General features: G+C 37.2%; 1 protein-coding gene across 1 annotated transcript in view; it reads right to left on the bottom strand.

Annotated features, from left to right (window-relative positions):
• Positions 1-16740, bottom strand: part of Slu7 (Pre-mRNA-splicing factor Slu7) — a 65901-nt gene that overhangs the window by 35188 nt on the left and 13973 nt on the right. The window contains exon 5 of the mRNA XM_089092165.1: positions 6331-6554. Within this exon, the coding sequence (XP_088948291.1) occupies positions 6331-6554 (224 nt within the window). The remainder of the gene's footprint in view (positions 1-6330; positions 6555-16740) is intronic.

Raw genomic sequence — 16740 nt, 5'->3', positions numbered from 1 at the left:
GGTTAAGAAACACACAAAAAAAAGACCGAAGTCGATTGATGTTAAGAAAAACGATTGTTAAGAAACCCATTAAAAAAGAACCCAAGTCGATTGATGTTACGAAAAACGATTGTTAATAAAAACAAAAAAAAAAGACCGAAGTGAAAAAACCATGTCGATTGATGTTAAGAAAAACGACTGTTAAGAAACCCATTAAAAAAGACCCAAGTCGAATGATTTTACTAAAAACTATTGTTAAGAAAAAAATTAAAAAAACACCCACAACGATTGATGTTGAGAAAAACGACTGTTAAGTAACACATAAAAAAAGACCCACGCCGATTGATGTTAAGAAAAACGATTGTTAAGAAACACATAAAAAAAGACCCACGTCAATTGATTTTACGAAAAACGATTGTTAAGAAACACATAAAAAAGACCCAAGTCGATTGATTTTAATAAAAATATAAAAAATACCAAAGTCGATTGATTTTACGAAAATAGATTTTTAATAAACACAAAAAAAAACCACGTCGATTAATGTTACGAAAAACGATTATTAATAAAAAAAAAAAAAATACCCACATCGATTGATGTTACGAAAAACGATTGTTAAGAAACACATAAAAAAGACCCAAGTCGATTGATGTTACGAAAAACAATTGTTAAGGAACACATAAAAAAAAGACTCACGTCGACTGATGTTACGAGAAACGATGGTTAAGAAACACATAAAAAAGACCCAAGTTGATTGATGTTACGAAAAACGATTGTTAAGAAACAACATAAAAAAAGACCCACGTCGATTGATCTTACGAAAAACGATTGTTAAGAAACACATAAAAGACCCGGGTAGATTGATGTTACGAAAAACGATTGTTAAGAAACACATAAAAGACCCGGGTCGATTGATGTTACGAAAAACAATTTTTAAGAAACACATAAAAAAAGACCGACGTGAAAAAACATTGTCGATTGATGTTAAGAAAAACGACTGTTAAGAAACCCATTAAAAAAGACCCACGTCGATTGATGTCAAGAAAAATGATTGTTAAGAAACACACAAAAAAAAAGACCGAAGTCGATTGATGTTAAGAAAAACGATTGTTAAGAAACCCATAAAAAAAGACCCAAGTCGATTTATTTTACGAAAAAATAATTTTAAGAAACAAAATAAAAAAACACCCACAACTATTTATTTTTATAAAAACGACTGTTAATTAACAAATAAAAAACACCCACGCCGATTGTTTTTAATAAAAACGATTGTTAAGAAACACATAAAAAAACACCCAAGTCATTTTATTTTACGAAAAACGACTGTTAAGAAACACATAAAAAAGAGCCACGTGGATTGATGTTACGAAAAACGACTGTTAAGAAACACATAAAAAAGACCCACGTCGATTGATGTTAAGAAAAATATAAAAAATACCAAATTCGATTGATGTTACGAAAATCGATTTTTCAGAAACACTTAAAAAAAAACCACGTCGATTAATGTTACGAAAAACGATTATTAAGAAACACATAAAAAAGACCCACATCCATTGATGTTACGAAAAACGATTGTTAAGAAACACATAAAAAAGACCCAAGTCGATTGATGTTACGAAAAACAATTGTTAAGAAACACATAAAAAAAGACCCACGTCGACTGATGTTACGAAAAAAGATGGTTAAGAAACACATAAAAAAGACCCAAGTTGATTGATGTTACGAAAAACGATTGTTAAGAAACAACATAAAAAAAGACCCACGTCCATTGATCTTACGAAAAACGATTGTTAAGAAACACATAAAAAAAGATCCACGTCGATTAATGTTACGAAAAACGATGGTTAAGAAACAAATAAAAAAAAGACCCACGTTGATTGATGTTAAGAAAAACGATTCTTAAGAAACACATAAAAACACATAAAAAAGACCCACGTCGATTGATGTTACGAAAAACAATTGTTAAGAAACATATAAAAAAACACCCCCGTCAATTGATGTTAAGAAATACATAAAAAAAAGACCCAAGTCGATTGATGTTGAGAAAAACGACTGTTAAGAAACACATAAAAAAAGACCCACGCCGATTGATGTTACGAAAAATGATTGTTAAGAAACACATAGAAAAAGACCCACGTCAATTAATGTTACGACAAACGATGGTTAAGAAACACATAAAAAAAGACCCACAACGATTGATGTTAAGGAAAACGATTGTTAAGAAACTCATAAAAAAAGACCCACGTCGATTGATGCTAAGAAAAATTATTGTTAAGAAACACATTAAAAAAAGAGCCACGTCGATTGATGTTAAGAAAAACAATTGTTAGTAAAGCTGTTGAAAAACCAATACTTCTCCTTCGATTTCTTCAGAAATCAGAAAGACATTAAATTAAGGGAACATCATCAGTCAGAAATGACGAAGAGAAAGGAAGGAATAAGGTTAATCAATCCCTGCAATTAATCATGTGAAGGAAAGACAGAAAAGCAATCTCACACACCTTTCTTGACCAAAAACACAGAATTTCTGCCTATTTGAAGCAGAGTGGGCTTGCTTAAAAAGAGAAAAATTGGACTCTTTCTGACGTTTCTCCAAATTTCTAACCCGTTTTCTGACTTGCCCGAATGTCTACTTTTTTGTAGAAAGTCTGACTAGGTGGCAGCCACCTAGTCAGACGGGTATAGGTTTAAGGTCAGGAAGGGCGTAGGTTTGACCCTTAGGACAGCACTACTGGAGACAAAATCGAAGCATAAAGCTTTGCAGCAAAGACAAAAATCAAATGGGGACCTTAACATTGTCGGCCGTCCTTGATATTGAGGGATCTGAATTGTGCTAGTCTGCTCTCTATTCCAGGAATATCGGGTAAGGCCATTATGTTCCCCAAAACAATACCTTCATATATAAAGGATGAAGATGGTAAAGATAATCCAAAGCCACTGATGGTGCATAGGAGGTCGGCAATTGTCGATGTTCCAGTTGCCCCGTATTTTTCAACAGAGACAGGTAGCAAGCCTGTCACCCAACGTAGTGACAGATGGGATTAAACACCGGGCCAAGTATTACTAAGGAAAGATGAATCCACTGCGCTCTCACAGGATTAACATTCACATGTAACCTATCATATTTCAGAGATGAGCCCTGGATTATTCAGTTCTGACTACGTGACTGTTTGGAGTCAAACTAAAAAATTTAGTCAGGGTTTTCACCCTTAAAATTTGGAGAAAGTGTTTTGAAATAGCATCGAAAGCTTAAACACTGTTTCTGATTGGTGGATAAATATATATTAAGCATTTTGTAATTATTACAACTTGTAATAATTATAGCTATTGACCTTACTACGATATACCAAATTTGGTTTATTTCAAGCGCTACTATTTACTATATTCTTGAGTTGATGATTAATGTACAAGTATAAAACCATATAAAACAGTCTTCATTTCATACTATTCTACAATAATGGTAAATAATACATAATTAATAATTTACTTGCTTTATTTCATTTGTTCAACAACTCTGCTTCTTGTAATGATCCCTTCAAGTTCAAATTTCAGAGTTCGAACTAGTGTTCTACAATATATTGTTCTTATTTTGTAGTCAGTCTCCATTCTATTATCAGCTTTCTGTATACAAACTTTTATTCTGCATAAAAATGACCCTCAACAATTCGATAATATTCCCAAGACTTCGACAAGCCATTACTTAGTTAGTTTGCTTGATAAGATTTTAAAGCATCTAGATGAACCAGAACGCTGGTTCAACCTCATTGCGATTGACCTAAAGAAAGCATTTGATTTGATCTGTCATAGAACCCTTATTCGCAAGCTATTGACAAATTTTAATGTTGTTGCATATTTCGTAAGAATATGCTGCAAATCTGCCTATTCTGATCCCCAGCCAATTTACTGTGGAGTTCCCCAGGGAAGAATTTTAGGCCTTCTCCTTCTTTTTGGGTTATGGTAAATGAGTTGGCAAATGATGAGTCGGATCCCTTTAAGTTCGTAGATGATCTATCCGTACTGGAGCTAGGTGAAAAGTGTTTCAAGTGAGGCAGACAGAATAATAGCGAGTTTATCAGGCCAAGCTGGGGAGGACAAAATGATCGTCAATCGTGAAAAATCACTCGTATTAACTTTTTCTTTTCAGAGGGACAGTTCATCCTTTGCTTTACAAAATGTTTCAGGCATCATGGATATCAAATTCTCAGGAATATATCTCACACATGACCTGAAGTGGGAAAATCAGACACAGGCATCCTTTCTTTAAAACTCCTTGCTCGTCATGGTGTCTCAACACCCCCCCCCCCCATCCATTGCGTATTTTTCTTACATTTTTCAGACCACTGGTAGATATGCTTGTCCCGTTTGGCATTACGGCCTGACTTCGGACGTGAAGGACCGCTTGGAAAGGATCCAAAACCGAGCTCTTCTGATAGTGTCTAAATCTCCGAAAGTCCATTTTAAAACAATTTTTACTTACAACTCTTTCGACACACCGTGTAGAGTTCTGTTTTAAATTTGGTGCCGGTATTTGGAAAATCCGCGGCTTCGTGAAATCCTCCCCCCTGAGCATCTCCATTCGCGCCAAAGGCTCCCACGACATGTAGCTCAACCAGTGCCAAAAATTCAGCTGGTAACCGCACGGCATATGCGGTTCGCAAGTAGCTTTGTTCCCTCGTTCGTCAAGATTTTTAATTCTGCACCCACTCGTCAATAATTGGATATATTTATTTGCTTTATTTCATTATTCTTTTTATTCGTTTGACTCTGTTTAGTTTGAATCTGTGATATTTCAAATCAATGTATAATTATGTATGACAATGTATAATTATGTATGTTTTGTATGTTTAGTGCCTTATTATGACAAGAACTGCCACTGATTGGCATGACCGTGTAAGGCTTTGAAAACAAAATCGTTTTATTGTTGTTATTTATATTATTATACAACACTTATTGCCTAATTGGTGTAATTCAACTGAATCTGATCTAGTTTGGTCACTCATCCTTTATTAAACTTACAAGATTAAACTTTATTATTACTTTTTATTTTCAGTGATTGAAAGATTATCATTTTATTAAACTTTTAGGGAGGTGATCATATACGGCAGAAAATACCATTGATGTCATCTATCGTCGCCGTCTGTTAAAAAAAAAATGATTCTTCTAAAAGACAAGTATCAAGACATGGGTCTTCAGTGAATTCTAATTCAAATTCCATCGTTGCATTAGGAATTGTAATTAGAACGTTGTAGCAGTTTAAAATGTAGATGGCTAGGGCATGTTCTGCAGATGAAGGATGAAATGTTGCCAAAGATTGTCCTTTTCGGCCAACCGTCTAGGGCTAAAAGGAAAGCAGGTCATCGACGGTTGGGATGGGAGGGTGTCGTAAAGAAAGTTTTAAGGAAATAGGAACTTCCTGGGAAGGTGTAAAGAGGGAGACTTTGAATAGATTAGGATGGAGGAGGAGCGTGCGTAGCTGTGCTGGCCACAGGCGGCTTGATGCTGCGGTGAGTTGTTAGAAGTAGTAGTAGTAGCTGTAGCAGTTTAAAATGCCACGCTGGGACACCACAAGAAGTGTCTTCATAATCTAAAATTTTCGGAACGTGAAAAACATTTTCTTTTTCAATATTTATGGATCCCATTAATTGCAAATGGAGCTGAACTCATCTACTTCATTTTAACATTGCCCAACAATAGTTTCCTATCTTTTCTTTATCTGTTTTCTTCTGTAATTCCCCGAATCTCGCAAAATAAATGGCAGGAAATTTAAAATCAAAGTTACCATTAGAATGAACAATTGTGGCATTGCAAAATCTACGGGGACAAATACATTTTTCTTCTTCTGTTAAAGATTTATAGCTTTTTTTGGTATGCATGCGACATCTGATCCCTGATTTTGCTTGTCTATACGGATCTTCGGTAAAAAAAAAAAAAAAAAAAAAAAAAAAAAAAAAGCTTCTAATATTCATTGCTGCAAACGAACTTACACAAATATTCATTGTTTTTTAATAGAATAACGGGTTTTTGAAAATTTAAATTTTGAAAACAACATCAAAATGCTATGATGACATGAAAGAAAAATACGGCGCATGCGTTAAAACGAAAATGCATAGCTTGTCACACATAATTAGGTTTACGGTGCATACTATAAAATATCTGCTGCATTATTTTATTGGATCAGTTATTTTCAGTCCTCCCATTGAAACTTTATCCCCCCCCCCCCCGAAAAAAAAACAACCTGAAATACGGCAAAATTTTTGTTAGGCTAACCCCCTTATTTTCTAAAAGATTCAAGAACCATGCATTCAATAGCACTTAAGCTGCAATGGAATTTAGATTTAAATTCAGATGACTTACTCTTCGTGACTTTTTCCCGTTGTTTCATAAGGATTCTCCCTCATTGACCTTGTCTTAGGATCATAATGCGCGGATTCCGGATCCAAATTTCGTAGATATTTGGCTGTATCTTCTCTAATACGTAAATTTCTGACAGTAATCCTCTGCTTGGAATCCACTTTTGTTCCGGGCATGTCAACGCTGTCAGCATACTTGTCATCATCTTCATCAGAATCCTCATCTGTCTGTAATAGAAACTAAATAATACCCAGAAGCGTTAAATTTGAAAAACAAAAGTTAAAATATGATCAAACCAAACAATAAAGAGGATAATCCAAAGAGGAAGTTCTAAAGGCAGTAAATAGTAGAACGAACTAATTGAATGTTTCGGCCCTAAGTCATGATGTTGGGAATGTTTTACTGTTGGTTTTAGTTTTAATTTTCTCGTTTTTATCGTAACTTAAATTTATATATTTATTTTACTTATTTACATGGCTGAAGATGGGTTTTAGATATCATAGCGCTGCCTAAGTAAAGAAAGATGTTGGTACAATGTATTATTTTTTTCTAGACCAGGGCACTTCGTATCGAAAGAGTTGTCGTAGAAACTTCGAAAATGGCTAATTCGATTGGAAATTGGAATGGCTAGTGCTCTTTTTATGCCCACTTCCATGCCCACCATTTCCCCAAACACATCCAATCAAAATTTTGAGATAGCCATTTTGTTCATCATAGTTGATTTCCAGATAGAAATTATGTTTTTGGGGAGGATACTCCCCCCACAGCCCCCAGGACAAGGGTTGCAAGTTATGCCCTGGGGACATATAAAGTTTTTATAGAAAGCTTTGTCGTAGAAACTTCAAAAAGGGCTCTTTCGATTGGAAATTCAAAGAGCTAGTGCCCTTTTTAATAGTTGAAAGTGATTGGAGGGCAACTAGCCCCCCCCCCCCTCTCTAACGCCCACTTTTTTCCCAAACACATCCAGTAAAAATTTTGAGACAGCTATAATTTTCAACGTTGTTGAAGATTCTAGAAATTAGGTCTTTGAGGATGACACCCCCCCCCACAATCGTCCGATCAAACAGGTCCAGGAATACGCTGGGGGCATTTGAGGTTTTTTATAGAAAGAGATGTTGTAAAAACTTCGAAAAGAAGTAATTTAACTGGAAATTGAAAGGGCCAGGGTCTTTCTTAATAGTTAAAAGTGACTGGAGGACAACTAACACCCTTTCCACACCCACCATTTCCCCAAACACATCCAAACAAAATTTTGAGATAGCCATTTTGTTAAACGCAATTGAAAGTTCTGGAAATAATATCTTTGAGCAGGACACTCCCCCACAGTCTTCAGGGCAAGGGTTATAAGTTATTCCCTGGGGGAATATAAGGTTTTTATGGAAAGCTTGAAATTCAAAGGGCTAGTGCCCTTTTTAATAGTCGAAAGCGATTGGAGGGCAAGAAACCCCCCTCTCATGCCCAACATTTTCCCAAACACATACAATCAAAATTTTGAGATAGCAATTTTGTTAAACGTAGTTGAAAGTTCTGGAAGTTTGGTCTTTGAGGATGCCAACCACCCAGAACCCCGCAGGGCAAGGGTTGTAAGTTATGCCCTGGGGGCATATAAGGTTTTTGTAGAAGTGTTATCGTAGAAACTTCAAAAAGGGCTCATTCGATTGGAAATTCAAAGGGCTATTGGCATTTTTGATAGTCGAAAGTGATTGGAGGGGAACTAACCCCCTCTCACAACCACCATTTTCAGAGACACATCCAATCAAAATTCTGAGATAGACATTTTGTTCAACGTAGTTGAAAGGTCCGGAATTTATTTCTTTGAGGATGAAACTCCCCCTACAGCCCCCAGGGCAAGGTTTGTAAGTTATGCCCTGGGGGGCATATAAGGTTTTATACAAAGCGTTGTCGTAAAACTTCAAAAAGGTCTCACTCGATTGGAAATTGAAAGGGCTAGTGCCCTTTGTAATAGTTGAAAGTAAAGGCTTCAAACAACGTTTTCACTTTCATCATAGCTAAATTATATGACCCACTGCAAATTTGCCAAATGTTTTTCATGAAAACAGAAAAATATGAAAAAATTAAATTTAACAATAATTTTAAAAGTGAAAAAAATAGGAGAAATTCCTTCAATCTTCAAATCAGAAACCAGCCACATATTCCTTCATCAGAATATGCTCCTTGATTGGTTTCAGCCTCTGTAGCTCTGGGAAGTGAGGGCTCTGACACAGGGAAGTAAAGCTTTCTAGCTTCAATTAAAAAATAATGTATGCACTCTTTGGGCTCATAGGTTTTGAGGAAGAGAAATCTAGCAATGTATTACTGCCTCAAGTACAAACTCTTCATTCCCAACCTTTTCCAATTTTTCTTCAGAGAGTGCCATAGTCTCCTAATACATTGGGTATGGATGGCCACATCCTCAGGGTCAACAAAGTGGTTGGAGTGATTTATGTGGTGGTGAGTAAAGCAGAGTTCTGACAGACTAGAGTATGCTGCCCAGCAGTTGTTCATAATTTTTGAACCCAGCCTTGTGTATCTTTGTATGAGAGGGATTAGAGTTTCTTTATCCCTTCTCAGAGTCTCACCACCATCCAAGAGAAGAATTACAAACTCCCTCTTGCTGACCCTCTCAGTTCCTCCATATACCCAAACCTGGCTAAGAGGTCTCCCCCTATTAAATTTCTGTCAGACTAATACACTTTTATCTATTTTGACAACAATACCCTCACCTCCTATTGGCTCCTATTGGCTCCTGGTGTCCAACCCAATGTTCAAGCACCTTGCTACACCACCTCACTTACCTCACTACACATTGACCTCCAGTCTACACTTGTTCTTATGCTAATCCCAAGTTCTAGCATTATAGAATGATGCTCCCACATGTTACTCAAATAGAATGTAATGAACATGATGGCTTTGTTTGGGGGAAGTCTGGTGCCATGTAGGAAACTTCTCTTACTATTGCCTACAGAGAATTTGCATTGTTTCCTCTTCTTTTTTTTTTTGGGGGGGGGGCTTATGTCAGACCAAGTTATGCCCTGGGGGGCATATAAGGTGTTTATAGAAAGCGTTGTCGTAAAACTTCAAAAAGGTCTCACTCGATTGGAAATTGAAAGGGCTAGTGCCCTTTTTAAAAGTTGAAAGTAATTGGAGGGCAACTAACTCCCTTCTGATGCCCAACATTTTCCAAAACACATCCAATCAAAATTTTGAGATATTCATTTTGTTCAACGTCGATATAATTTCTGGAAATTAGGTCATTTAGGATGATAATCCATCAGAGCCCTCAGCACAAGGGTTCCAAGTTATACCCTGGGGGCATATAAGGTTTTCATAGAAAGCGTTATCGTAGAAACTTCAAAAAAAGCTCATTTGAATGGAAATTGAAAGGGCTAGTGCGCTTTTTAATTGCCGAAAGTGATTGGAAAGCAACTAACCCCCCTCTCACGCCTACCTTTTCCCAAAACACATCCAATTAAAACTTTGAGATGGGCATTTTGTTCAACTTAGTTTAAAGTTCTGGAAATTATGACTTGGAGGATGACAAACCCCCCAACCCCCTCAGGGCAAAGGTTGTAAGTTTTACTCTGGGGGCATATTAGGTTTATCTAGAAAGCGTTTTGTAGACTTATAAAAGGGCTCGCTTAATTGATAATTCAAAGGGCTAGTGTCATTTATAATAGTCAAGAGTGATTGGAGGGCAACTAACCCCCCCTCCTCGCAAACCCACCATTTCTCCAAACAAATCCAATCAAAATTTTGAGATAGACATTTTGTTCAACGTAGTTGAAAGTTCTGGAAATTAGGTCTTTGCCAGCGTTGTCGTAGAAACTTCAAAAAGGACTCATTCAATTCGGAATTGAGAGGGCTAGTGCCCTTATTAATAGTCAAAAGCGATCAGATGGCGAATGCCCCCCCCCCAAACCCATCATTTCCCCAAACACTTCCGATCAGCTTGATATAGAAATTTTGTTGAACGTAGTTGAAGGGTCCAAAAATTATGTTTTTGAGTATGACGACACCCAACAGCCCTCAGGGCTAAGGTTGTAAGTTATGCCCTGGGGGGCATATAATGTTATATAGAAAGCGTTGTCGTAAAAACTTCAAAAAGGGCTCTTTCATTTGGAAATAGTGAGGGCTATTGCCCTCTTTAATATTCAAAATCAATCAGAGGGAGAATCCCCCCCCGACGCCCATCATTTCCCAAAACATTTCCGATCAACATTTCATACGGCCATTTTCTTCGACGTAGTTAAAAGGTCTGGAAATTATGTCGTTGAGGATAACAACCCTCCCCCTATAGCCCTCAGGACAAGGGTCGTAAGTTATGCCTCTGGGGCATATACCGTTTTATAGAAGGTTTTGTGGTAGAAGCTTCAAAAAAGGCTCATTCGATTGAAAATTGAGAGGGCTGGTGCCTTTTTTATTTGTCAAAAGTGATTAGATGGCAAATGTCTCTCACCATGCCGACTATTTCCAAAAGCACTTCCAATAAAAAGTTTGATATAGCCATTTTGTCAAGCCTATCAGAAAGGTCTGGAAATTATGCCTATGAGGATAGAATAGAATATAATTTATTAGGGGAGCTCATTGGATTGGTAATCAGACGCTCTAGTGCTCTTTTTCAGAGTCAAAGTAATCAGAGGGCAGCTACCTTCTCCCCCCTACACACACGTCATATTGTCCCAAAATGCGTCTAATAGAAATTTTGTGATAGCCATTCTATTCAAAATAGTCTAAAGATCATATAACAAGATTTAATTTCTGTTTGTTTTGGGTTTCATTTATGTATTGATGCTGTTCCCTGGTATCTGTATGCTTGGTAAGTTATTTGATACTATTTTTGTTCATTTTTGGTTGGATGGAGTTCTTTACTTTTTTTTGAAAAACTTATTTTGTGCAAAAAGTGTTTTTGATTAATAATAAACAAAAAAAACTCTTGTAACAAAATTATGGAAACACCAACAGAGAATTATCAAAAGCAGGCCGTCCTTGAACGTATTATATTAAATACCTAACCTAACTTAACCTAACCCCTAACCAGCTCTAAATATTAAACGTTTAATTAAGATATACCTACGTCGTAGTTTTCTCACTAAAAATAAGAAAATTAAAACCGACTGCAGAGAGGCACACTGATTTTGTCAGAACTTAGACAGCATAATTCTTGAGCTTGTTCCGTTTAACCGACAAGAAACAGATATTTTTCACGGGGGTATTTTCCGGTAGGGGGGGGGACGCCAGCTCCCACAAAACCCCTTATCAAAGGACTCTAGTCAATAAAGGCTTACAGTGACAATAAAGGTTTATGGGGATTTTCCTAATTGTCTTTAATTTAATCAAAACTTTAGTAAAACGGTGTTTAATTTGGTAAAAACCTGATGATAAACTTATGATCTTGATTTAAAATATGCCGCTGTCAATGACTTGTAATTTCAACTGAAATCAGCAGTTGAAATTGATTTCAAGTCAATTTGTGAATAAATCCTAAATCAAAGTACCTTGGGACAGCATAGTGGATACGACTGCGCCGCTTGACAGAAGGCGTTCAGGTTCGATCCCTACTGTCTCAAGGAATAAAATTAAAAAATTCTTTACACTTAATTTTTATTAAGTAATTTTTATTTTTATTATGGAAGACAGTGTTAATGTCTTCCATAATTTTTGATATTTTATTTTTGCTAAGATTTTTCTTAAACTTGAGAAAGAGCAATTTAAAGCAACAACCATAAGATATTGTCAGGAACGTCCTCGCACACGAACTGAGCGATTTCTTCCGTGACAATTTTTTTTAATTGCAGCCAAACATTTTCCCCCATAAGATAAGAAATAGCCACAAATCTTATAAGTAAGCGAAACTGAAAGAGACAGTCTTGATAACAATGAACATATAAACAAAAAATCAAATTTTTATGTTTACTTAAAGTATACAAAATTCATCGTTTAATTGACCCATCAAAAGCAACGCACATGAGAAAATATTTCTGATTTTCGAAAGAAGGGGGGACACCCCCCAAAGTCAATGAAAATCACACCATCAGATTCAGCATATCCGGCTTACCGACTCAATTTTACATGTGCAGATGTTACGGGGAATTGTAGGAGGGGGGGGGAGTTCACTGGGTTGGAGGTTTCTAGAGTATCTTTCCGTAGGAGGGGGAATTTTTCACGGGACAAATTCACCATGGGGGAGTTTTCTACGGGATAAGTTCTCCAGAGAGAATTTTCCGCGGGAGTAACTTTTGAGGGCGGAATATTTGCGGGAAAACTTCTCCACGGAGGAAGGGATCTCCGGCATGATTATAAAAACAATCCTGATTATAATAAGTCTTTTTCAAATGAAAGTGCACTAAGAAACCACCTGGATCCGTCCACAAGAAATTTTTTGGGGGTAATTTTCAGCCAGAATGGAACTGCCTGAGAGGAATTGTTATGGCGGGGGGGGGGGGGTGTATTTTTCGTAGGAACAACTTTCCATTGAGGGAAGGTCAGGGGGAGAAGGAATTCTCCCTGGAGGGGGAGCCGAATTTCCAAGCATTGTTTAAAAACGATCAAATTTTAAATAAAAAAAATTCAAATGAAAGTAAGAAGCAATATCAAAACTTAAAACGAACCGAAATTATTACTTATATGAGGAGGGCTGCCCTCTCCTCAATACCTCGTTCTTTACGCTAAAGTTTTACTTTTTGTCCCGATTCCTTAAGAACGACTCCTGAAACACACGGGGCGGTTATTTAGAATAATAAGCTTTTTTAAATGTTTTGCAAAAACATTAGCGTTTTTTTCTTCTTACTTCTCGCATAAACTTTATTCTACAGTCATTTATTCTACCGACATTTCATAGTCTCTATTTTCTTTAGTTCTCTATCATCCTTTTTATTCTTTATTTCTTAACATTCTTTAGTTTTCTATCGCTTATCGCAATAAAATTTATTTATACAATCACGACTTCTCGTATTCTTTATTTCTCTATTATTCTCTTTATTCTTTTTTCTTATCATTCTTTATTTCTTTCTCCCTTCTCGCATAAACTTTATTCTATATATATCTATATATTTATGAGTCTAAAGCTCAGTAGGGGCCACCCCCGGCCAATCACCGAGACCCCGGGTGGCGATAGGGGAACGCCATACTTATATGTAGGGCGTAATCATAGGAGGAACGGACCAAGGGGGCCTTGTCCCTGGGGGTCAATAATAGAAACTGGTGCACTCTCGTCTGGGGTCGTAAATACAGGTGAAGGAAGAAGGCTCCTCATACGTACACTCAACGGGGCCCACCGGCGTATGCACAAATCCCATGCATTACAAACCTTCTCCCAGTAAATGGTTAAATTGCATGGTGATGCAGAGCCCCATAGTGGGAAGATCCTCTATAGGAGGACAACTACGGCAGGGCGTAAGATCCAGATATTTGGACAACGGCCTCTGCAAAGGGCTGCCTCGACCCTTTTGGGGAACCTGCGAGACTGGGGATCTTGTGGTCAACTCTATTCCCACTTGAGGAGTGGTGCCCCTCGAGGAAATTATAGCCTAGTAAACAACACAGTATTTCCACTGGATTCTGATTAATGACTAATTCTTCTGGGCTGGGTCTGTTTTGGTAGGCGTTTTCGGGCTGAAAAACCTTTTTCTAGTTAATTTATCTATTATGGATTGCCTCTCCGTAGTAGCATAATACTTTTAGGCATGAATATATAATGAGTCGGAGGTAATAGGCTTGAGACTGTCTGTGCCGAATTTTGACTCTTGTTGATAGAAGAGCATCGCCAAGTGCTGAAAACCATGTTGTGACAAAGATGGACCCAGGATTGCACAAAGCCTCCATTCATACTGGAGGTCCAGGGACTTCTTGCTGTCGAGTTCTAAGCCGCTTAAGCGCTTCGGTGTATACTTGAGCAGATGTGTTGGTCCCCGTCCAGTACTGGTACCCGGGACCATTGCTTTTTCCTGAGACCAAAATAGTTTCAATGATTTGAAGAACATGATAATTGGAACTTGGAATGTTACGACGTTAAAAAATAACAATCGTAACGACATTTTGACTAGCGAATTCAGACGATTCGAACTGGAATTATTAGGGGTTTCAGAGACCCATATCCCAGGGGTAGGAAGCATGAATTTAGGTCATATAGAATTTGTAGGAAGCATGAATTTAGGTGATATAGAATTTGTTTACTCAGGAAAGAAGGATCTGGTCCATAGACAGGGAGTAGGGCTCATGATGAATAAGGAAGCTGCTAAGTCTTGTTTGGGATGGAAAGGTATTAATAAATAGAATACTAATCGCTTATTTTATGACTAAACAGTTCAAGGTATCAGTTATAATAGTATATGCCCCTGTAGACCCGGCTGACGGAGATGCTAGTGACTCAGATGAATTTAACTTACAGTTAGAGGAGCAAATAGACAGGGTCCCAGGTAGAAACATAGTGTTTTTATTAGGAGATTTTAACGCCCAGGTCGGTAGAAATAGGGATAGTTGGTATCCTGGCCTAGATAATTTGGGTGTAGGAAAAGAAAGCAGCAATGGCTACAGACTGTTTTAATTTTGTAGGTATAACAATCTAGTTATAACCAATACGGTGTTTGGTCATAAAATGACACATAAGATAACATGGTGTCCACATGATGGTGAGACAGCTAACCTTATTATGTTATTGTAAACCGAAGACAGGCAGGATTGATACAAGATACTAGGGTATATAGGAGTGCTATTATTGATGTTAAAAGTAAAGATTACCATCTGGTAGTGTCTAGGGTTAATTTGAAGCTGAAATTCCGGAAGGGTAACTACCTCCCGGGAAGTTATGATGTTAGTAGACTCCAGGATGTGAATTTGAGAGAAACTTTCCAAGAACAGTTGAATACTAAACTGGAAAGATTAAAATTTGACAATGTGGAAGATGGACAGAATAATTTTAGGAAAACAATTTATGAAGTTGCTGATGGTGTCTTAGGGAAGAAAGTTAGGACCGCAGCTAGGAATATTAGTGAAAAAGCTTTATGTTTAATAGAGAGCAGAACGGGGCTTGTACAAGAAATATCTGAGTGATAGATCACATGAAAACAAAAGGAATGTAAAGAAAGAGGATCACATAAAATATGTAATCTAACATATTTTAATGTTAGATCACATTAAAATATATCTAAGGAGTTGTGAAGTCGAGGCCATGGATAAAATTGCCTAGGATCTGGAAGATGCAACTAGACGGCATAATAGTAAAATATTGTAATGTTAATAGATTGAGAGGGAGTAGTCAATCTGGACTTGTCCCAGTTAAAGATAGGAACGGATTTTGTCTTAAGAAACACAGGAAAGGCAATGGGAGACCACGAAATCAAATGGGGAAGAAAAACTCTCCTGGACTTAGATTATGCTGATGATTTAAGCATCCTAGATGAAAGTGTGAGTAAAATGAATGAAGTTTTAGAGGTCACTAAGTCACTAAGACTAAGTCACTACGGCTAGGAATAAGTGAAGATGAAAAGGTGACGAGGGGTAACGAAAAGATTGATCAGGTGGTCAGCTTCACTTACCTTGGTAGTATTTTTAGTAAAGACGGTGGGAGAAGTGAAGATGTTAAAAGTAGAATAGCCAAGGCTCAAGTTGTTTTTTCACAGTTAAAAAAAAAGTTTGGAAGAATTGGAAGATAAGTCTACAAACCAAGATTAGAATACTGGAAGCTAAAGTGATGACAGTGGTCAAATATAGCTCTGAAGCATTGGCGCTCCGAAAAGCGGATGAAGATTTACTAGATGTTTTCCAGAGAAATTGCCTACAGATTGCTCCGGGTACCCGGCTTATTTACCGTATTTCAAACAGTAGCCTGTACAAAAAGTGTGGTTCAATCCCACTTTCTAGGACTATAATAAGAGAGAGGTTGAGACGGCTAGGGCACGTTCTGCGGATGAAGGATGACAGATTGCCAAAGATTACCCTTTTCGGCCAACCATCTAGGGCTAAACAGAAAGCAGGTTGTCCGCGGTTGGGGTGGGAGGATGTCATAAAGAATGATTTAAAGGAAATGGAAACTTCCTGGGAGGGTGTAAAGAGGAAGGCTTTGAATAGATTGGGATGGAGGAGGAGCGTGCGTAGCTGTGTTGGCCTCAGGCGGCCTGGTGCTGCGGTGAATTGTTAGTAGTAGTATGCTCTCATCGGCCTTTGTATACAAAATTCCAATGTGGAAAATAACAAATTTTCTGCTATAGCCTACAACGTAACTTGTGGAACTAAAAACAATCAAACCACTTGGATTACTAATTTCCTACATAATTCGTCTAATTATTCAAATTTCTTATGATTCATTCTATTAACCCAGTGCTTTTTGTGAAGCCTATAACTATAATGATCATTTAAACGGTAAATAAGCCGATCTTGTAAAAATGGAGAGGATCTTTCAGCAGAACGATTTCAAAG

This window comes from Artemia sp. Qi Xiang Cuo, chromosome 7, assembly GCF_049724085.1.
Source record: "Artemia sp. Qi Xiang Cuo chromosome 7, ASM4972408v1, whole genome shotgun sequence".
Lineage (NCBI taxonomy): Eukaryota > Metazoa > Arthropoda > Branchiopoda > Anostraca > Artemiidae > Artemia > Artemia sp. Qi Xiang Cuo.
This window is presented reverse-complemented; position numbering and strand designations above follow the sequence as displayed.